A 22512-nucleotide genomic window follows, 5' to 3' on the forward strand; every position below is an offset into this window, starting at 1 on the left:
AGTCCTACGTTGATTAAGAAAGTCCCAAAGTATTCCAGCATGTATTTATTAGCATTACTTTCCCAAATAATTGGAATCAAACTATTATTTTGAAACTGAATACTCACCTTTGCAAAATCCAATAACCTTCAAGGCTGAACTGCAAGACTCTATGTTCTCCAGAGTCAGTATAGTAAAAGTGGAACTTTCATATCTGACCACATCAAATGTGCTTTTTAACAACAAAATTATTTCCTCATTTCAAACATGGAGAAAGTGAATCTAGTCTTTAACAACTAAATATTTCCTCATTATCAAATTTGAAATTTGTAGAGAATATTGAGTTGCCATTTTGTTTGTGCAAAAATTAATGGAAATTTAGTGTATATATATATAAAACAACATGGCTATTTCTTATGAACTACTTAACATTTGTCCATAACTTAACCAGAAAACAAAAAAACAGTCACACAAAATACATTTGATTAGATTTACCTCCACACAGCCTTGAAGGCATTTTTACTGTATAATTTCAATATCCAAATTAAGCTATATCGTGTTATGTAGTTCAGTTCTCAAATGTTTTTGTGGTGCTGTCTTGTTAAAGGAGCATTCAGCTGTGATGGCTGATCACTCTTAGACCACTCCATTAACATCTTCACAATTTATAACATCACAACATATGATGTCATAGATACTGTATATCATTAGTATGATGAAGACAGTTTTACATCTTAAAATACCATCCAAAATGTCAAATGTTTACAGTACCCACATTGTGGGAAATTTCTAGTGCTTCAGAGCACCTGGGTGGTGTCCTGAAATGTAAAAATGATCTGGTTGTAGCCCTTCCTATCCATTGCAATGCAGGAGCCGAATGCATGAGACGCTTCATTTTGTAACTCTGCTTCTCACTGCTCATCTTTATTTTACATTCCTTCCTAATGCGGCTAAAGAAGATCTGTGATGTAAATAATCAGCGCGGGGGTTGTTCTGCAGTAATCCAATGAAAGATGCATTTAATCTTCTCTCTGGCTGTTTCTGTAGCAGGCCCACTTAACAGAAGATCTCAGTCTCAGTGACTGTCCTCTCTTTTCCAGCTGGCAGTCATCCTCTTTCTCTCTCCCTACTGTCACACCCCCCTGCCTGCTGCTTCATTTAGAAGAGTGGTCTGCAGTTGGGCCCGGGCTGCTACTCCTGCTTTAACACATGGATACTGCCACCTCGCCTTCCAATCCTGGGGCCTTTGACATGAGCTAAACTGATAATCAGCACAAGGAGTGACTGTTAGTGTCACTGTTCCTTGCTGAGAGCAGAAAAAAAGAACAGTAGAATGCAGGTAATTAAAATCCTTCTTTTTATTAAAATGTAAGAGAGGACATGGCTCTCAAAAAATATGTAAAACACACAAATATCTGAGCACGGCGGCTTTGATTGCTATTGCACCTCCTGGAACAGACCATTACAGTACGTGACGAAAGTACTTTCCCTCCCTCCAAACAAAGAAAACTTTGCAGACTAACAGTCAAGCAAGAGCAAAATCACAAGAGTTTTTTTTACACAAAATTGAAGTGAAATTCAAGTAATTATTTACCTAAATGTATTGAAATAAACACCCTTGTGTTTTCCAGACTAAAACTGTATGCCTGCAGCTATAGGTCCAGGCAACAATACCACTCATCAGCCCCCTCTGCAGAGCTATTTTCATTCATACTGTAGCTTCACACTGAGGCCGTCAAAATCAAAACATCTACCAGAATTGCTTTCTGTTCTCCACAGGCTTTGTCTTCTACTCAAAGGAATGCTGCCATTAAGTACCGAGATTGTATTTTGTGACTGGTTAAGTATTTCAAAGTTTTTTTAATTCGTGGCTTAGTCCTAAAATATAAGAGGTAGGTTTTTTGGCTTGTTGCGTCAATTTTCTTCTGTCAGGAAATTTCCTCTCCATTGAGTACATTCTAAATTGTTGCAATTTTATTTTTTCCTAGACAAAAACAACGAACATTTTTGTGAATAACAACAGTTTTAAAAATAATAAAATTCCGAAGTCTACACTGTGGCTTTCATCTAGAATAAATCATTTTGTACATTCAAAAATTAATACGTTATGGAGAACATGGTTTACAGATCCTAATATTTATTCCTGATGGGAAATACTAATACTCCAATTTCCTAAATGTTGACTTTTTACTTCTGTATTTAGTGTTCCAGCAAATTAATTTGATTTATCAAAATATTTCTGTATTATTCTGAATATGCCCACAGGAAATATACTTTGTATCTTTTTCTTCCTTCATAGTTTTAAAAAAATTGTAATACATTGAGAAATTAAGAATCTTTATAAAATTAAATTTACTAAATAAACTTTGAACTCTGTATGAATGTATAAGATCTGACTGGGTTTACTTGGTGAAGCTGTTGAAAAGGTGCTGTTCTGATAATAATCCTGTTTAATAATCCTCTCCCTCTTTCATTTTCTGTATATGTGTAGGTAGGTAATTTCCATATCTGGGCCACAGCTTATCCTGGTTTCCATGGCATTAGGCAGACAAGAGAGCATGTGATTCTCAACCCTCCTGGACAGGATGCTGCTCCCAGCTGGGTGGACTAGGGTAGAACACCTCACTCAAGGTACAGTAGCAGTAGGGTCTGCAGAGAGGACCTGAACCCTCAGCCCACAAGATATGAGATCAGAGACTTCACACACAATGCCCATGATAGACCGTATTGCTCGTGGGAAGATCTGTTGTATTAGGATGTTCTGTCAAATTAATTTAAGGTACTGGGAACCAAAATACAAGTCAGCAGCTCTAAAGATGTCCATCATTTTTTAAAGGATTTTCTTTTGTACAGCCAGATACATTTTGTTCAGGCAAAGTACTACCTCATTCTTATTTAACTTCAAAATATCTAAAGTAATTCTTACGTTTCTTCAGTTATCTTACAGCTGCTCTTACCCAATGTTTATAAATAGAAAGTACTTTTTTAATATATAATGCCCTTCACTGATAAACCTAAAATAAACTGGCGCAGTATATATTTTGTTAAGACAGATATATCATCAGTTTGCAGATTAAATTAAGTCATCTGGCAGAATAATCATGAGAAAAAGCATTTGTAGTCTCCAAAGAGTTGGTGGGTCTATAACTATTTTTGCCATGTGTCAAAAGCCTATCTACTCTGATGTTTTTGCAACATTCCATCTTTGTAGAGACTGAATCATATTTTATTCATTGGCCTAGATTTAAAATGGGCCTGAAGAAAGCCTGGTTCTGCCCTGGTTAATCTGATGCCAAGAGAAATAGAAAAATTCCAACCCCGAAAACACCAAGTTTATAGTATGTGAAGCCAGTGGAAGCATAAGACCAATGAATGTCTTGATTAATAATAAATGCTGTATGAAAGTTAATTTTAGGTACTTAGAGACTAGACCAGAGATTCCAAACTCCATTCCCTGAGGGCTACAAGTCAGAAGATTTTATAGGTCTCTGTCATCAATCAACAGCCTGAGATCAGAGAAAATACGCTTAAATTGGTCCAGATAAGTGTTAACAAGACTAATTTAACCCTTTCCTTTACCAAGTTGTTGGTACTGTAATTTATTTAAAGCACTTGAGCTTTTGCTCTGTGAAGATAAGGGTGGATAATGTCAGACAGAGGCCCAGTTTTGATTAAATGTACAGTCCAAAACTGGGTAATACATTTTCTGAAGAAATACTTATGGTAGATGTTTAAGTAAGCTCAATCTTTGCAACAGTGCTATCAAGTGTTACTGGAGTTAGAAAGAATGGCATCTTTGACAGTTAAAATAGAAGAGACCTCATCTCTGGAGGTGCACACCGACACCAGGACCACTGGAGTTGGAAAGCTGCTTGTCTTTTATTTTGACATAAGGCAGGAACTATTGGTTATTTTCCATACCATATGCAAAAAAAGAAAGTGACTTTGTTTCACCGAGAGAACAGAAACTAAGGGACAGACTTTGAAAGTAGAGTTAAAGGTGTCCTGTTTTCATTTCTCATGATAAGATCTTGCTGCTGGACTATCACTTTAAAAATAGAGTATCCATCATTTTAGCTTGCAAGAAGAATAACAATGATACACAGTTCTGTATAGTATAATTAGGTTGAAAGAAATATAAAAAATAAACCTAAACAGGTAATAATATCACCTTTCCTTTTTCAATCTTCATGGTTTTTAATGGAGCTGGAATTTTCAGACATCAGAACCATCCAGTACATTACAGCTTTCATTGCCATTCACAAATGCTTTATGTAACATTTTTATAAAACTAAGTGATGTCAGCTGCTACAGTTTTATTTTATACCCTCTTGTATCAGGAGGGGGACAAAAGTGGGAGTAATTTGTTGTTCGACTCGCTGTGAGATCTGCTTTAAAGGAGGCTTATCACCATCGCAGGAGTGACATGTCTCTCACTGTCAAGCTGCAGGTTGACAAACACCCTGCAGATCCTAGAGATGACTATCCTGCTGCATGTTGGCTATTTCCACATTGCCGTATGGGACATCCAAGTTACAGTCAATCAGTTATCTGATGTCATAGTGCAGATTTAAATCAGAGATGCCTAAACTGTAGGACTCAGCTGACCCTTAAGCAAATTGCTTTATTGGTTGAGCCACTGCATGACTGTTTTTAAACTGTTTTAACTGTAATTGTTTAAAGTTTCACACTATAACTACAATAGTTTAGTGGCAGAAATCTTCTCGTAACAGTGTCAAACCACAAACAATTCCAATTTTAAAAACTCATACATTCAAATATTGTTCTCTGATCTCCTCTAGAGCAAACAAATAAGGAATAAAGTTAAATTTATTAAACATTCTTATTTATAACTACCTCCTTATCTTTCACAGAAGATTTATTCTTGGAAAATATGTAAATTCATTTCTTTCTTGAAAGTTTTTTTTTCATAAACTCCCACTCAGAATCCTTCAGTAAAATTTGCATCTGAGAAAAATTAAATAAAATTAAAGTTTTAAAGTTTTTGTTCTAAAGAAGCATTGAATCCATTCACTAATTAAAGTAATTCATCAAACAGAAGTAGGGGATTATAGCATCTTGACCTGATCTCCCGGGATTTATAATTTATTCATTAACCTTTGAAAAGGGGTGGCTGAATTTCATTGATATTGGGATCAGCAAGTTACATAGAGCTAAACTTGACAGCTAAACACTTGTCAGGTGGCTTTAACGACATTCTAATATTAACCTGAGCACAACCGTAATGATCTCAGACCTTTAAAATGATGTTGAGCTGAAGAGTAGAGAAGGCTTTGATGTATAAAGACAAGTGCAAGTTTAATCTATTTTTATAAGATACAAAAACACTTGCCACTGCATTTGAGCATTGTGAGCAGTTTTCCAAATAAGCCTCAAAGTGTGGAGATCACTTTTTCACCTACAGTAAGTTTTTAAGTCTAGTAGTCTGCAGTCTGAAAATAATTATGCAGATGGTCTAGATGTGATATGATGGTCCTGGGACAGTGTGGTGACCTTCTGTCTACCAGGATGTGTTCTGTCCTTGATAGAGCTGGTTTCTGGGTTCTTCTGGACCAGTCTAGTGATGAAAATTTCATTCTTCAGGCAACTTTTCTCAAGAGACAGGCCACAGTCAATCATACTGGTGGAAACCAGATGCTCTTCATTGCGCAAGCAGGGAACTGTCATATCTTTCACTCTCCTTCTGTTAATAAAATTATCGAATGGCTGTTTAAACAGAGTTTTGATCCAATCATTTTAACTCAACTTAAAATCTGTAACAGTGAACATGAGGTTATTTTTCTGAAATCACGTGACTTGAGGTCAGCATTTTGCTAGCCAAAAGAACAACACTGCTCAAATAATCAACAAACCTAACTGCTCAGTATAAAATTTAAATAGCTTTAAATATGTGCCTAATGAGCTATTCATGTAAGGCCATTGCATTTGTATTGTGCATCAGGATAATCTGTACCTCATGGGTTCTATTGCTACTAATGTAAAACACAATGTCGCCTTTGTTAACTATACAATGTTGAAAACTCATCCTCAGAGAAAGGTTAATTAACCAAAATTAAAGGTCTAGATCTTAATGGATCCACATTCAAGGGCTAGTGGTTTCAAGGCAGATATGGTCAAGTCAGAGCAACATGGAGCCCCCTGGAAACCAGGGGCAGTTGAGGCAGTGTGAACATGGCATGCTGGTGTGGTTTACACCATAGAGATCTTGTGTTTACCATGATATACATTGACGGTTTGTTGGGGGGGTGGGATGGGGTGGGGGACAGTAAAATGATACAAAACATTTGCAATTGGTTAGGAGAAAAGATGGTTAAACCTGGAGAAGCTCATATTTATGATACCTAAGGAGCTTAAGATTCTGTATGACTCACTCTTGTGTGACTGCGCTGCGAGGAGGTGGGAGTGAAATGACATCACTCTGTTCTCTCAAAGTGCCTTGAAGCAGGACCCCCCGCCCACACACACACACCCCCACAAACTGCGTATCAGCTGAAAATAAAACAGAACATCTTTTTCGGGCTGTCCTGAGGAAACATTTTTTTATATGAAAATGCAGCAGAAGTGGAAGCACATGCAGCCAATAAGGTTGCTGATATCGGCTAAGGTATGACAGGATTTAAATAGGTGGACAAAGACTTCTTGGTACTGGCTGTCATTTGGCGACAGTCCTTTTTCTCAATTTCAGCCCTTTCCAACCCAGTGTGGGACAAGGTCCAACTCCTGGGATGAAGCGATAGCAGGGATAAAGGGCGGGTGATTAATCCACAACTTTTTCCTTGCAATTGTAACGTGATTCAGGAGAGAACATTGAAAGGAGATTAGTGATGGAGTTGTTTAATTATTTTTACCTTTTTTATTCAGCCTGGGTATTCAAGGTATTCAAGTGGCTTTCCTCTCTCGATCTCTTAGCAATTCCTTTTCCTTCCTTTTGTATGTGATGATCTATGTCTTGTGCAAACATTATGCTGTGATTTTAGGATGCTATTCACCCCACCCTGTTCATTAATCCTGCTGCTTTAATCCGCTCTGATGTAAAGCTGTTATCTGCTGAGAAAATATATCTTCAGTGCAGTCTCCATTTGCAACAGTGAAGCAGGCAGTGAAAATGCGACAGAGAGAATACCCTCTGCTGAGCAAAGCAGGAGATTTTTAATTAAGGCCAGAGCTCTAGGAGATGTTAGAAGCCAAAGTGTTAAGCTTGAGGGAATTCTCATTTCCACTGCTCAGTTTGAGAGCCTTACAGTTTTTATTATAATTCACAAGTGCACGTAACACTAAGTAGTCAAGCAATTCTGAGTAAAATATCCAGAATCTAGTGATTTGCTCTGGATAATCAAATGTGAGCAATCCTTTAACTCTCTTGCAGCTGTCCAGATGGGAAAGCCCAGGGGGACTCCTTAGCCAGAAGATGAAGGAAGAAACAGTAACATATATGTAACATTAAAATGCCAAGAACTGGTTTGACTTGGCTGACAACCCCTAGGCACCAAAAAGAATATTGCAGTTAATGTGCTGTGGCGATGTTTGACAGGATTCTAATTACGAAGCAAGCACTCTGCTCTGTTAGTAATAAGAAAGAAGGATATTCTGGAATTAAATTGTTGTAAAAGAATTAACAATATGATCATCCTGTCACAGCAATGATTATTAAGGGCAAAAATGTGGCATCTCCTCTTTGCATTTTTTGGTGATTGCAATTGATCATTTCAAGAGGGAACTATCCACATGCACCCCATCCGCATGCATTATGTGAAGTACAGGGCATTCAAAAATCAAACTCCATAAAAAAGATATCCCAATTACAAAAATACTTACACATCTTATTTCTGGATTAAAGCACTTAGGTAGAAAGTGTTAAAAAGCAAATGCGCACCAGCTATTGAAAACCAGAACAGTACAATTACTTGGCACAGCTGATAATACTAGGCAGATCAAGACAGAAATCATTGTCTATGCCTTTTATTCAGGTACAGTGTGACTGCTAAAATGTGACATCCAGTTCTTTGTCTGTGCCTTTTTGTTTTTGGCCTAGATTCATATACAAAAGGAACACAATCCTCCTGAAAGGGCAGACAGGGAGGCCTATGTGAAAGAAACAGAGATAATTAAATAAGACCCTTGATGTACCTTGGGGTTTTTCTGTTTAAACCCATTTCCTACCAAATGTACAGTATGTTGTCTTCACGTTTGTTTGTTCTTTTCAGTAAAAGGGCTTTGGAGAGCTTTATTCAGTTATTTTTTCCTTAAGAAATTTTACTCCAATTCCAGAACGAATTAAAAAAACACTCCAGTTGTCCTATTTGTTTTCATTTGGCTGAAGGAAAGACTCCTGCAAACAAATGCATTATAGTACAATTGATCAATTTATACTAAATTAAGTTCTCAAACTGCTTTATGATAACACTTATGTGGATAAAGTCAGAGGATTGAGAAAAGATAAAAGGATAAATACATTTAAAAACACCAACCACAAATACAGTATTTTTAAACATTAATTCAACTGCAATACAGCAAGATAAAAAATTGTGCGGGATTATGAAAATATTTTCCTTAATATTAATCCTTAGTATTATTTCTGTATCTGATTGTTTAAAAACCTAAATTCTATAAACACAGAATAAATCCAGCCTACTGTATAGTTACAAATCCTGCAAGTAATTCAATGAGTATGAGAGACTGCTTTAACTCATTTCAATCAATAATGTGAAGAAATGCAATCACCCAGATCACATAATTACAAACAGAACTTCCTTACAAGTTATGTGAGTATGAAAGATGTTTCTAATCTTTTCGGATTGTTCTGTCCAACTCGGTTTCATGTAAAAAAAATACAGTTTAGACGCATAATGATCACATCCTGCTATTCACTTTGAACAGCATTGAACTGAAAGGACATGTTAATCTTGTTATACAGCATAAAGACTGTAAATTAACTTTACAAAGCGAAACATCTACCTGGCTGCAAAACCTAAACTTACAGCTTTCACTGGAACTGATGCTGAAGTGGAGAATAAGAAGTAAATTAAAGCCCAGCCTTAAATAAGGTCTCAGTGGACTTTTACTAATGATGTGATGAGAGAGGATAAGAGGTTTCTCATTCTTCTGTCTATGTACCAGCTGCTTGAGACAGGGACCAAGTACATGTATGAAAGACTTGCATAGCTAAAGTAATAATGTTGTGGCTTTCAATAATGTTTTATGTTTAATATAAACTAATATGTTATGTGTGGATGATGTGGATATCATGTGTGGATGGTGGCTTGGTGCTTGGGGTCCTGGGTTCAATTCCAGACCTGGGGTGGTATCTGTACAGAGTCTGTATGGAGTTTGTACTGGGTGTTCTTCAGTGTTCGCATGAGTTTTGTCTGGGTGCTCTGGTTTCCTCCCACAGCCATTCTGGTAGGTTAATTGACTTCTGGAAGCCCTGGTGTGAGTGTGCATGTCTTTGTTTGTGTCTGTCCTGTAGTGGACTGGTGTCCCATCTAGAGTGTTTCTACCTTGTGCCTGTTGCTTGCTGGGATAGGCACCAGCTCCCCCATAACCATGTATAGGATAAAGTGATTAGAAAATGGATAGATGGATGTTATGTGTGGTTTCATAATATAGCATCCCTAAAGGGATATTACCACAATGGAACAAAGTGACAAAGGCTGCAGAAAAAAAGCTCCCTGTAGCTGAAACCGTGTTATTCACTAATTAATTTGGTTTAATAAATATCAGTAACTTCATTATTAATGATTATAATGACAAAGCTAATATTCCCCAGATTAGACGTATTCATTTTCCAAACTAACTAAAGGGATAGGTGATTAGGTTTCAATTAAACTGCTCATGTTCCCATGGCTTCCATTCTTTACTGGAGTTGTTGAAAACAACTATCAGATTACACAGTCAAATAAAGCACTCCTGAATGTAGGTCTCATACAAATATATGTGTGTATTTTATGGGTCATTACTTACCTCCTAAAATTTGTTTTTGCTTCAGTGAGGAACTACATTCAATCATTATTATAAATATTCTAGCTTTATTGTAAACTGTAAACTATTTGTAAAAGGAGAAAAATGTTTTAAACTCACAGACTTTCTTTAAAAAGCACATCAAAGCCCTACCCCTTCATGATAATGTGAAATGAGTATTAAATCTTGGACTCAAAGGCAATGTTAAAGTTGCCCCACGTTTTGATAAACAGAAATGTTACATTAAAGATGAATAAAAAATCTTAAAATGTTGGCTGTTGAATGTAATTGCTTTGTAAAGATACGGGCTATTATTGACCTTCTGGCTGTGTGTAATACAAATCTCAAATATTAATTTTAACCAGTAGTTGAATCACCAAATATATTATTTACACAAGGTCATTGATTGTATGTAATGGGGAGTGCGTAGTGTTCTATTATAAATTTACAATAATCCAGAGCTTGGGTTAGCTACATTTTTTATTCAGATAAAGTGGTGTTACAGAATGGTTTCCAGCAGTAAATTCCATAGTGTTTGAATCTTTACAAGGTTTCAAGTATTCTTCCCAAGGCATTTAGAACAATACTGTCATGTAGTAAGATTCAAGTGCACGAGGAAGCCAATTTTCTACTAGTCCATGTTGACGATATAAGGCCGGTGACTGACAAGCAGAGAAAACCCCTTTCTTTTTTTTCTATTTCTATTTCTATTTGGGTAGTTTCAACAGTCGTAGGATGTCAGGTTCGATGTCAATGGTTTTAAAGTTTTTGCTGTAGCGTTTGAAGGGTTCTCCTTCGGGTCCGATCAGAAACTTCTCGAAATTCCAGGAGATGTCTGTCCTGTTGATCGGGCTCCAGATGAGGAACCTGGGATCTTGGATGAAGGTAGTCGGGTCATCATCAGGGTATGGGAGTTTGTCTTTCAAATAGGCAAATACAGGGTGAGTGTCCTTCCCATTCACCTGACATTTCTCAAACATGGTGAAGTTGGGCTGGAACCCTCTTCCTGGCCGAACATGCTTCAGTGAGTTCAGGATTTCCTCATTGTGGCAGTTTTCCTGCCAAGAGGAAGGACACCTTGTGAACATTTCATTGTTCCATCTTATTAACCAGCCATCCATTTTCTAACCACTATATTAAATACAGGGCCCAGGGCCTATTCTGGCAAGCAACAGGCTGTTATTCATCACTTTAATTCAAATAATTATAAAAAGGAATAGCTGGGTCTTGTTGCATGATATTACATTTCTCACCATTTGGATTTCAAAAAGGACAATTAACTGAACTCCAAAACTCGGTGCAGTTTTGAACTAGCATTGTTTTTGTAGGAGTGAGGAAGAATTCCTGATGCTTTCCCTGTATGGACATTATTATTATGAATGATTAATGTTGATAATATTAACATTGACAACATTTTCAGACTGTTGTTCTTTCAAATCTGTTCTTACCATTTTTGACCACTTTCAAAGGTTTACAAATAGTTTATAAATATGGTTTAGAATCTTCACAAATTCCAATAACCTGTTTTTTAGTAAATGATTCTCTGATAAATTTATGGAAGAAAATTCGTATATTGCACATATAATATTTAATAATAAATACAAAATAATTTACCATGGTGTGTTTTATCTTTCTAAATGCTCAAATTGCACTTTTCAGTTTTGATAGCACGTATACTGTTGAAATTGTATGAATCTTTATTTCATTATTAAATGTAAATGGTTTCACATGAGTTATGGCTATTACTTCCCTTTATTCATTCTTGAATTACATGATTAAATGACAAGAAACACACAAGGAAAACCCAGCACGCAATGCAAAACGATACATAAAAATAAACTTTGACATCTCCCAAAGAGATGTTGCCTGGATTACAGGCCCTTCTTCAATCCTTGTTTTTCTTATAGCAGATATATTTTTCCTGTTTTAATAAAAATCATGCAGTTTCAGTATTTTCCGTTTCTCTCCAACTTTAAATACTGACCCCTGTAGAAGAACTATGTTCCCATACAGTTACAGTATGTGGAAACCTGTAATCAACAACATCTGGACCCTTAGTCACAGCATGTCTCACCAACCTGGTATCCAAACTGATTGCAGGGAAAGCCCAGCACCACCAGCCGATGAGGATATCTGCTCTGGAGGTCATTCAGATGGGTGTAATCCCTGGTGGTCGTTCCTCAGAGAGACGCCACATTCTCTATCAGGACCACCCTGCCTCTAAAGACGTTGAAATCCACGATCTCTCCCTCCAGTGTCTTGGCGGTGAGGTCATAGAAGGTCTTCGCAATGTAAGCCATCGTTTCAGCTGGGCATGGAAACTCTAGAATGCTATTCTCTGAGAAAATCTGTCTTGTTTAAATCCTTCTGCAGGTGATCACCTGACTTCAGGTACACAAGGTCTTTGTTTGGTTTCAAATGACCATTGCAGAAATCCGATATGAACCTCCTGAATGGCCAATAGAAGGAAGTGGGGTGACTTCAATTTTGCTAAATCATCACTACTTCGAAGTTAAAAAGAAATATATAAAAAACCACACCAACTCTAATGTTCTAGAATGTCCCATGAACATGTGTTGCTGGTCACAGTTTGGGGCATGATTTTGAGAACAATTTTCACAGCAAAGGTATAAAACAGAAACGTTGCAGGATTTCAACACCGATTTGTGCTGTGTTATTATTAGAGCTTTTCAAACAAAAAATCTGAAAACCTTTTTGAGCCTAAATGTTTACCGTAATGTACTTTTAAGACATTAGTTGTAGCTGTTTGGTTTCAATCAAAGCAGTACTAATGAGGTTTTATTCATAGTTCTACATTATTTAAAGTTATCTTTACATTTCTGTATGAAGACACCACACTTTTTTTGGCTAGTTTCTTTTAATAGTACAATAAAAATCCCAGTATGTGTAAACACTTAATATCAATATTAAACTAAATATCAAAATAGCAACAACAAACTGTTTTATGGATATTTTACGTATGTCAGGAAGAAACTGCTCAGACCCTTTAACACAGGACATAAGACAGGACTCATTCATCATTAACTGTTTAAGGCAGGTGTGGCCTTTGTAAAAGTTTGTGAGCTCTGTTTGTTTGTCAGTTTAACAGTTTGCAAAGCATTTCCCATTCCATACTATGCATTTCCTTCAGTTATATTACAGAAACACAAACATATATATTTTGTGGTAGTGCAGGTGGGTCAGGTGGGTCAGGCTCACACCTGAATAAGGCTCCACGGCTGAAACATTGTGTTTTCTCTCTTCTTTTTTTCAGCATGGAATAAACCTATTACTTGTTCAAATATATTTTGAACTCTTTAAATCTTCAGGTGGAAAATAACTTGACTACACAAAACTAGGATGAACAAAGTTCTGAGAGTGAGATACAGCCTCTTTGTTACATTTATTACTGTAAATCACATACAGCAGATGTGTTATGGGAATGCAAGGGGATTTGGCAATTGTATGTGTGACTAACTGTAATTACTACAAAGCTAGCAAACCATCATAATTGGGCATGATTTTTGCCTTCAATTGGGTCCCACTGGGTTGGTTTCAAGATGATTATACAGTGCATTCAGAGGTGAATCTGCTGTTATACATTATTATGGAGGAGATAAATGGTGAATAATTTTTATACCACAAATGATTATACAGTGTACTCTGCATTCTCCGGTTCCTGACCTCATTTCTTTTTGTTCCAAGTGGTACAAAGCCATGAGTTTTTTTTTTGTTCTTGTCGGCAAGATTAAAAGTCTTATTATACAGGTTAGCAGATAAAATCATTGATAAAATACATCACACAAAAATATATTTCTGACATCTCTGGATCTCTCCTTTAGATCAGGCACTTGCTTTGTACATCATATACCTTGGGCTGTGCAGTAATTCAATGACAGGTATCAGTTTCTTTGTTATAAAACATTCATTCTTTCAGAGAACTGTGCTGTTCTCCTCAGATGATGCGTTAAAAAATGCATGAGCACAGGGAACACACTATATCCACAAAATACTTTCTACACCAAGGTGTCTCATATAATTACAACTCTCAAGGCTTTTTTTAGATGTTTATACATACCAGAATAAAGATGTTTAGAGCTGGCCAGAATCATGCAATGCAGATTGTGATTATTGCATACAATTACAATGACTGTTTACTTCCAGCTGTTTCAAAAATGTGCTTGCTCAACAAACATTTAAATAAGACTATTGCCACTAGCAGTGAAACATTGGCAAAAAATAGCATCATTTTAATATTGGGTCAGATTTTCTATTTTAAATGCTACTAGATTACGCCTCTTAAGGAAGAGGAAATGTTGCATAAAAGTTACATATAGAACAGTAAATAGCAACATTGAAGTACTGCACAGAAGTACTATAGAAGTACTGAAGGCACATTGTTTTTGGGGGAAGCAACAGTATACTGTAACTCATATGAACAAGTAGGAAGCCCTATCGTTTTTTTCTCAGAGGCTTGTTAACTCATGATAATTGTAGCACATCTACAGCTGAGGTGACTTTTAAGAAGGGATGAAAGAAGCAATAACTTTTAAAGAACAGGAACAGGAAGACCAATTCCTGATCTTGACCCCTCTGATAGTGTGAAAATGAAAGCAGTACCGATTTTGAGGTTCATACTAGCAAAAGCACACTTGATTGTCTGTGATTTTGGTTTAAGTGATATTTGATGTATACAGTTTGAGCATCTATATCTATACACAGTACTCTACAAGCCCATAGTTTTTATCTTGTTTTTTGTGTTTTATTTCTTTTTGGTCATTGTGATGTTAGGCTGCCCATTTTCCATTGCAGTTTAGTGAAAAAAAAATTCAAAGATGGAATTGACTGGCTCTGGACTAAACAGAAGTCCACTATTAGTCCCATATCCTAGTGTTGAAGGCTGCATGTGTCAGAGTATTCGAAGTTCTCTTTAAATCAGCAGCACCTGAAGAGCTGGGTGTAGCTGATAGACTCCAGCTCCAGTTAAGAAAGTTACCAGTTGGTTTAGCCTGTTAAGAGCAGAATTGGAATGAAACACACACCAGCCCTCCAGGACCAGGACAACCATACATACTTCTGAAATTTGTAAACTGAAGGTGGAGGCAAAGATAATAGAGTGAAAACAGATTAATAATACTTAAAACAAACTTTAATATAGTACTGTACCTGTCTTTGGCAGACATGTCTGTCAGTAATATAGTTTTAAAGCACAAACTGTATAAAGTATGCTGTATAAAGTTTTGAACAGCAATGACCTCTGGTGGTCAAAAATATCAGAGTACATTTATACAACTCTCTTTGCAAAGTTTCCTTTTGGATCTCCGTCTTGGTTCTTGAAAAGGTATCGAGTCCCTGGTTCATAAAAACTGCATCAAGTTTATCAGAACTATCAGCTCTTACTATTCCTCTAACAGAAAGTTGACCAAAATGCAATGACAGTTCACATGGTCCAGGTTTCAGTGGAGAACGTAAATAGTAAATGTTCTAAATAAAAAGCACCACACAAGGTGCAAAGTCCAAGGTAAAACTAACTTCTTTCCATCAAATTATTTGAAGGTTATTAAATAATGCCTTAAATTAATACAAGCAATTAATTAATACAATCATATAACCTGACAACTGGAGGAATGCGACAACTTACTCATTTATATTTAATTAATGCTTAGGTTGCAACAGCAAACAAAAATAGCGTTTATAAAATTAACTAGGATGACTGAAAGAGGTCTGATATAACATTTCAGCTTCAGGTATGTTAATATTATAATGCAAAGCTAGACTCTAGCTGAAATTGACACTTATTAGAATGACAGTTTAGAAGCCATGATTGAACTTGTATTTAAATGCATAGAATTTACTGAATTTGTATTTAGATTTTCGTGCACTGGTGCTACAAACTGGTAAATAAGGATTACCACACCACATGAACATGCATGATCATTCATCAATAATGGCCTCGAGGTCCAGTACAGTGAGGGGGTTTGAGGTGTTGCAGCACAGTTCCAGGGAACAGTTCCTGCCATGGGAATCTTTTGAAGTTTCAGGTTATACTTCATCACATAACTGAGTAGGCTGAATTGGCTATGAGAAATTACCTTATGGCTGTGTGCTCTTAAATCAGTCTAAATCCTGTGCTTTCAAGAAAGGCTCCATCCTTCTGTAGAAAATGATACTTCCCAGCACCAGTTTAAGAGCAGCTTTTGGACAATGGATAAGTGTATGAATATGTGATAGGAACTCCATTTGTCTGAAGAGTGATTAATTTCTCTTACATGCCATCAAAACAAAAACAGAAGATGGAGACTAGTTATAGGGACACACTTATAAAGGTAAATATACACATATTGATTACAAAGGGGAAGGCCACCATACCAATATCCCTCAGTGTTCAATTCAACGGATTTTGGAGGCTGAACAAGGTAAGGTCTGGACAATACTAGGGTAGGAGACACCTAACAAAAATCAGGTTGCTGTAAGTGGTGTATTTGTACCAGTAGGTGGCACTCTTCCCTCTATTTAAAAATTCCAAAACCAATGCACCTGTTTGGTCACAGGGGATACTGTGTTATATGAGGTTCTATCCTTCAGATGAAACACTAATCCAAGATCTTGACTACATAGCTGTGCTAAGGAGACTAATTAGAAGAGCAGTCATTCTTCAATGGCTTACCTTGGGCATACCTTTATTTAACCCTTAATTCATCTAGTCAAGTATTTCCTCAGTTTTCCACATGATGTACTTTATAGTGAGGTTGCTGGCACACAACAGCTGCTGTTGGTCACTTAGGTAGGTGTTGCACTTCTGTTATAGATGAAGAGGGTTCCCTTCCATATTTAAGGGCTTTGGGATAACAATGTGGTATATCAATGCAAGGTATTATTGTTGACATAACAAACACATTTTGTAACTTCAATTCATCATAAACAACTACATATACATATTACTATGTCAGCTGTAAAGTGACCAATGAAGTTCTCAACTCATTTCTCAAAACATGGACAACAAGATTAATTTAGCTGTCCTCAATTCATCAAAGCAGGGGTTCTTAACTGGTTGAGGCTTCAGTCCACCATGCTCTCACTGCATTCACAATCATGGCAGATGTTCATGCATTGTCCACAACCACAGAACCTGAATGGCCATTTAGTAGTGTACTGTATGAGGGATTCATTATGCCTACAATAGCCCAATTAGTCATATTTCATGTTCTTTAATTGTAAGAATTTCACAGTCTTCAACATGTCCTTTACAGACTGATGAATAAGTAAACCTGTATAATATGCTCAAATATATTTTCTGTTACTGTATGTAGTCCACATGTGATTTTTTACCCTTTTCCTTTTTCACAATACACACAACAAATTGTTTACGTACAAATTCTTTACATAAAGCAATGTTGTATGTTTAGATATGTCCTAAATGTTGCAAAACAGACACCTTTTGAACATAACCATAGTGAAATATTTATTTGGATGCGTTTATTTTTAAATTGCGGCAAATAATGCATCTATGAAGATTATATCATAATCTCAAATGCATTTTTATATTTTCACAAATACCAAGATAAAATCCAACAGTATTTATAAACTGAGCACTTTTATCAGAAATGAGCTGTAAGAACACAGAAATACATTTTCTACAGTATAACCAGGGTTTCCATTCAACAATACACACTCTTATATAGATGGAATTAATCTAATAATAATCAATTCTTTACCAGCATAAAATACTAGGATGAACTGGTTCAAAAAGAGAATTTTTTGGCCTTCGTGTCAGATGTCAAAGTTATAGTTATATAGGTAAATGCACCCTTTATATCCATCAGAAATGAATGAAAAAAAATCACAAAACATGATTCTAGGTGGTGCAATTTTGTGATACTGTGAAAAGAATACTTGAAAAAATGTCTGTCTTATAGGAGGCTACAACAAGAATGTAATGGCATCCCTCACATGTGCCAAGATTAAATATGATCATTTAAAAAAAGTGATTATTTTGAACTTTTGGACCCAAAAATGTTTTGAAATCTAAATATTTATTCAATGTTTTATAAATAAGACACAGCTAATAAAATAAGTATGCAACAATGAATACATATACAATTTCACCTTTTTACATCCATACAATTTCCAGAAGTATTTCTGCTAGAAACATTACAAATTTTTAGAAAATGTTGCAAATTGTGTGGTAATAATAGTTTATTTCAAGCAAACACCAAAATAAAGGATTGTGTAGCCTCCCCCCACGTTTAACTGCCTTGAGATAAAAGAACATAATTTCCTTTGAAATCTTCAATGCTGTTAACTGATTCAGAAGTTACTTTTACATGCAGTTTTATTTAGGGTAATTTCAGTATTTCTTAACACTATCCATTGAACTGATTGTTCCACTGCCGACACTCATGATTACAATGGAGAATTGAGCTTTAGCTCAGTTGTCCAAAGGGTAATATACTTAGATAACATTTTAAACAGATTTACAGTGGCATGAACAGACACCTCATAAGATGGCTTTCATTGTGAACAAAACATATTCAGAAGACATAAATTGGAAAAGGACACAGAGTTAATGCTATCAGCTAGTCCACTGAATCATAGAACACTTTAACACAGTTAAGATCTTAAACAGTGAAACTGATTCCAATACAAAGGAATAGATAGACAAAACAGAAGGCTGGAGTTATGATAAAACAGGAGGAGGGTACGGTATGCTTCTCCAGAAGGACATTTGAAGCAGTCGTCCCTTCATTTCAAAGGTCTTAGAAAATCTGATCTTTGCAAAATTTCCATGTTCTTGGAAGTTAGTAAAAAAAGACAAAAATCAACTATAAAGTTACTTCATACATTTCACTTGCATTCTGACACTTCAGTCCATGCATCCAATACAGGGCTGGTGGAGAGCCGTTGTCCATTCTACCAAGCAATGAACACAAGGCAGGATACAACGTGGATGGGATGCCAGTCCATCTCGGGGCACATACAGTCATGAACACACATATACAGTACTCACACCAAGGCCATTTTTCCCAGAAGCCAATTAATTCATTTTTGGACTGTGGGAGGAAACAGGAGTGCCCAGAGGAAATCCACACAAACATAGGAAGAACATACGAACTCCACACTAAGAGCACCTCAGGAATTGAACCCAGGGTCCCAGTGCTGTAAGGTAGTAATGCTAACAACTGTGCCGCCCCATTCTGACACTTAACACAGTGCAATGTTATTTTTAACATTGTGTGCTGCTCTAGCTTATTCTTGTGAACACCTAGAACTTGAGAACATTTTCTACAGCAGAGAAGTGCTGCCCTCTAGTGGCTAAATATGCAAACTGTGGGACTGCATTATTAGGCAAACATTTTTTGATCATTCCATCTAGGTCACAGTGGTTAGAATTATAACTTACAAGCAAGGAAATGTGTGAAGTAAATGTATACTGTAAAATAATAGAGAAAAGGAGCGATACATGAGTAAGGCAGAACATAAAAATGAAGCATGTAATTCTTTGAACAAAAAACACAAATTATGACTGAATAAAATGTAGATGTTTTTTCTAAATATACAGCAGTTGCAGCAAGTAAGATCAACTCAGGGCATTTGTTTGTTTACCTTCCTAACACCAGCATGCTTTTTGAGAGTTAACACTTCTGTCCCTCTTGTTGTCATCATCCTCTAAGTCAGCAATATAGAGTTCATCGTTGATGGAGGCCCTCAATCCATCAAGCTCTTTCTTGTGGGCCTGCAGAACTAGCTCTGTTAATCGTGTGAAGGACTGTTGGAAATAGAAAAAAGATTGATCATCAAATGCAAGTCTCACATTTTAACACTAAAAAGGTTACCCACGTCCTAGCTCCCATGTAGATAAAAAAACATTCACTAGTGTTCCACACAATAAGGACACATGGAAAAGTCCTGCATAAGTCTGGGGTCAATATTCTTTGGGACTGTCTTTGAAATAGGTCCCACAGGATCTTCCCTGTGGAAGTCCTGGAGCTGCCTGCTGGAGACTTTTGATAATATAAGCCCGTGCATGTTTTTTGTACAAGTTAGGTAATAACGACTGAGCAAGTATGCCGATGGATCTTTTAATGTTATAAATGTAAAAAAGTGCAGGAGAAACAACTTATTTAATACATTTGGGGACTTAGAATGACAAGCTACATAGGAGCTCTCTGACCCCCTTCTGAGGAAGGTCCATGAACAAATGTCTACTCTTCACATTAAAAAGTTCAAGTCCTTGTTAGATCCATCCCGGTTTCTAAGGAGGAGGCATTAGGAGGACTAGAGAGCATGGGAGTCCCTCCGTATCACACAGGTTACCTCTCACCCCAGCAATGCTCTCTCTCATACAGCGGTGAGGAGGAGAGGGGTAAATCCTTTTCCATACAGTTTTCACTTGTGTCCTCTGGTTCTGAAGAAGTCCAGTGCAGTGACTATTAATACTTAAATCATTAATTATCTCATTTAGACAGTCAGAGTATTGACAATCCTTTGAGTCTGAGAATGTACCTGGTCCCTCTTCCATGGAGTGATTCCAGAGCAGCAACAGCTCTACTGTACAGTGGTGACCAAAAGTGTTGCAAATTTGACTAAATTACTAATAATACTGGAATCTAAATCATGGATATAAATTAAGAACAGCTGTGGTCCTAACACCAAGATCCTTGAGACACTGCACTAATTATATCACCCCAGTCTGAGCATCTGAACCTGTTCACCAACGTATTCCTAATCCAACTGCATGCACTACCTTGGATGTCTACTGAATGATAATGAATTGGTGTTTTTTAACTTATACCATATTCTATGACTGTTTGGCTATTTCTCATTCCTTGCTCAAAGAAATTTAACAAGTTCATGAAGCAAGACCTAACTTCCATTTTGGCAGTCACCCAGAATCCCGTTGTCATACGGATTATCCTGTAGTGTCACAGAAATTATGGTTTCTGTAACCTTATAAATAACAGTAATTAGATACATTTGTCAAAAATTACTTGGTTCAGTTTTGTTGCCCTCTTAGTGAATAGTTACATATTTCCTTTTCTTTGTCTAAACGTTTCCCATTATTATCTCTGAGACACTGTTTTATCCACTTCTCTTGCTGTGGCAATACTGAAAAATGTTTACAATTGAGCCTGTGTTGCAAGATTCATCTCTCCCTGCATTATAACCTTCAGATGTCATCACTGAACACAAATTTCCCATTTTCATCTTCGAGGCAATTTACTTCATTCTTCATTGTTGTTTTGCTATTCTAATGCCAAAAGAACCTGCCCTTGTAATTCATTATATTTCTTTAATTGGAAAAAAATATTGTTGTTTTTTTTGGAACAAGTAATAAGTTTATTCCATGCTGAAAAGAGAAGAAAGAAAACACAACATTGTGTTTTCTTTCTTCTCTTTTCAGCATGGAATAAACCTATTACTTGATCCTTTGCAGCCTTTGACGCAGCAACCCATCTGAACTACTGTACTTATGTTATTTTTTGCTCCTTTTATATTTAACCCATTTTATAAAGTGCTTTCTTTCTATTTTTTCATGAGTGGGTTATGACTGGACTACAGATTTTTTATTCATTTACTTATGGGATTAATCTGTTATGTGCTTCAAGCTGAATCTCTTTAAAATGCTGCTACAGTATCTATTATTCACTGAATCACTAACTGTCCTTTTACTTACTTTCCTAAACATTTGTCTCATTTCTTCATAGTCTGCTTTCCATAAAATCTAATCTTGTATCTATGAGTACAATTTCAAATTCTACTTAAAGAATACACCATCACAGTTTTCGAATGGTTCTCTCACATCTGTTTTCCTAGGTCTACTTAGATCATTAGAAAAGACTAGATCAACGCAGGCATTCCCTCTATGAGGTGCTCTGAAAAACATAAGAAAGCAGTCACTAACTATCTAGCATTTTCGTTTCAGCTGCTGATACTGTATATTTTCCTGATTTAAGGTGTACGAGGACAAATAATATCTCCCACGAAAATTATTTCTATCTTTACATATATGTTTCTCATTTCATTATAAAAGAAAGCATTAGAATTAATATCTGAATTAGGTTGCCTGTGGAAGGCTCCTAAGACTATGCAATTTGAACGTGTTTTGTAAGTCTGACCCATATAATTTCGGAGACACATGACCCATTTGGATTAGCTTCATTTGCCTGATTGCTCTTTGTGATGTACAGTGCTTCACCCCCATCTATTAATTCTTTACAGTCTCTCCAAGATGCCAAGTACCCATTAACACTGTATATTTCATCATCACTCTCCATTTGCCATGTTTCAGTGATTCCAATTAAATGATAATAGCATGCTAATGCAGTAGCTTTATCTTCTGTATGTTGCTCCTAGTGCTCTTGGCATTTAGGTATGAGCACTTAATCACCTGGTCCTTTGATGTTTTCGCCTAAAGTCTCTTTTGACTCAATTCTCTATGTAATTCTCTGGCAGTTTTTCTTTGGATTCTCTCCCCTTCCATTAAAGTTGCTTCTTACAGAACTGCAGTTTGAGACTGTGTTTGATAAACAATTCTCTTTTATACACAGTATACTT

The 22512-nt window shown here is 36.4% G+C and overlaps 2 protein-coding genes across 3 annotated transcripts in view; both read right to left on the reverse strand.

Annotated features, from left to right (window-relative positions):
* Positions 1-10419: 10419 nt before the first annotated feature.
* Positions 10420-12765, reverse strand: gpx2 (glutathione peroxidase 2). The gene is made up of 2 exons (XM_088648388.1): positions 12036-12765; positions 10420-11015 (listed from the first exon to the last, which is right to left on the reverse strand). The coding sequence occupies exons 1-2, from the start codon at positions 12255-12257 to the stop codon at positions 10665-10667; spliced, it is 573 nt and encodes a 190-aa protein (XP_088504514.1). The 5' UTR covers positions 12258-12765; the 3' UTR covers positions 10420-10664.
* The window catches only part of rab15 (RAB15, member RAS oncogene family), a 30750-nt gene continuing 19172 nt past the window's right edge, over positions 10935-22512 (reverse strand). Inside the window, exons 7-8 of one of the 2 annotated variants that reach the window (XM_088648387.1) lie at positions 19561-19723; positions 10935-11015 (exon numbers count right to left, since the gene is read on the reverse strand). In XM_088648387.1, coding sequence (XP_088504513.1) covers positions 19565-19723 — 159 coding nt within the window. In that variant the 3' untranslated portion in view covers positions 10935-11015; positions 19561-19564. Of the gene's footprint in view, positions 11016-17149; positions 19724-22512 lie in introns of those variants that run through there. The other variant, XM_088648386.1, reaches the window with a different exon arrangement.

The sequence above is a fragment of the Lepisosteus platostomus genome, chromosome 10, assembly GCF_059453375.1.
Source record: "Lepisosteus platostomus isolate fLepPlt1 chromosome 10, fLepPlt1.hap1, whole genome shotgun sequence".
Classification (NCBI taxonomy): Eukaryota; Metazoa; Chordata; class Actinopteri; order Semionotiformes; family Lepisosteidae; genus Lepisosteus; species Lepisosteus platostomus.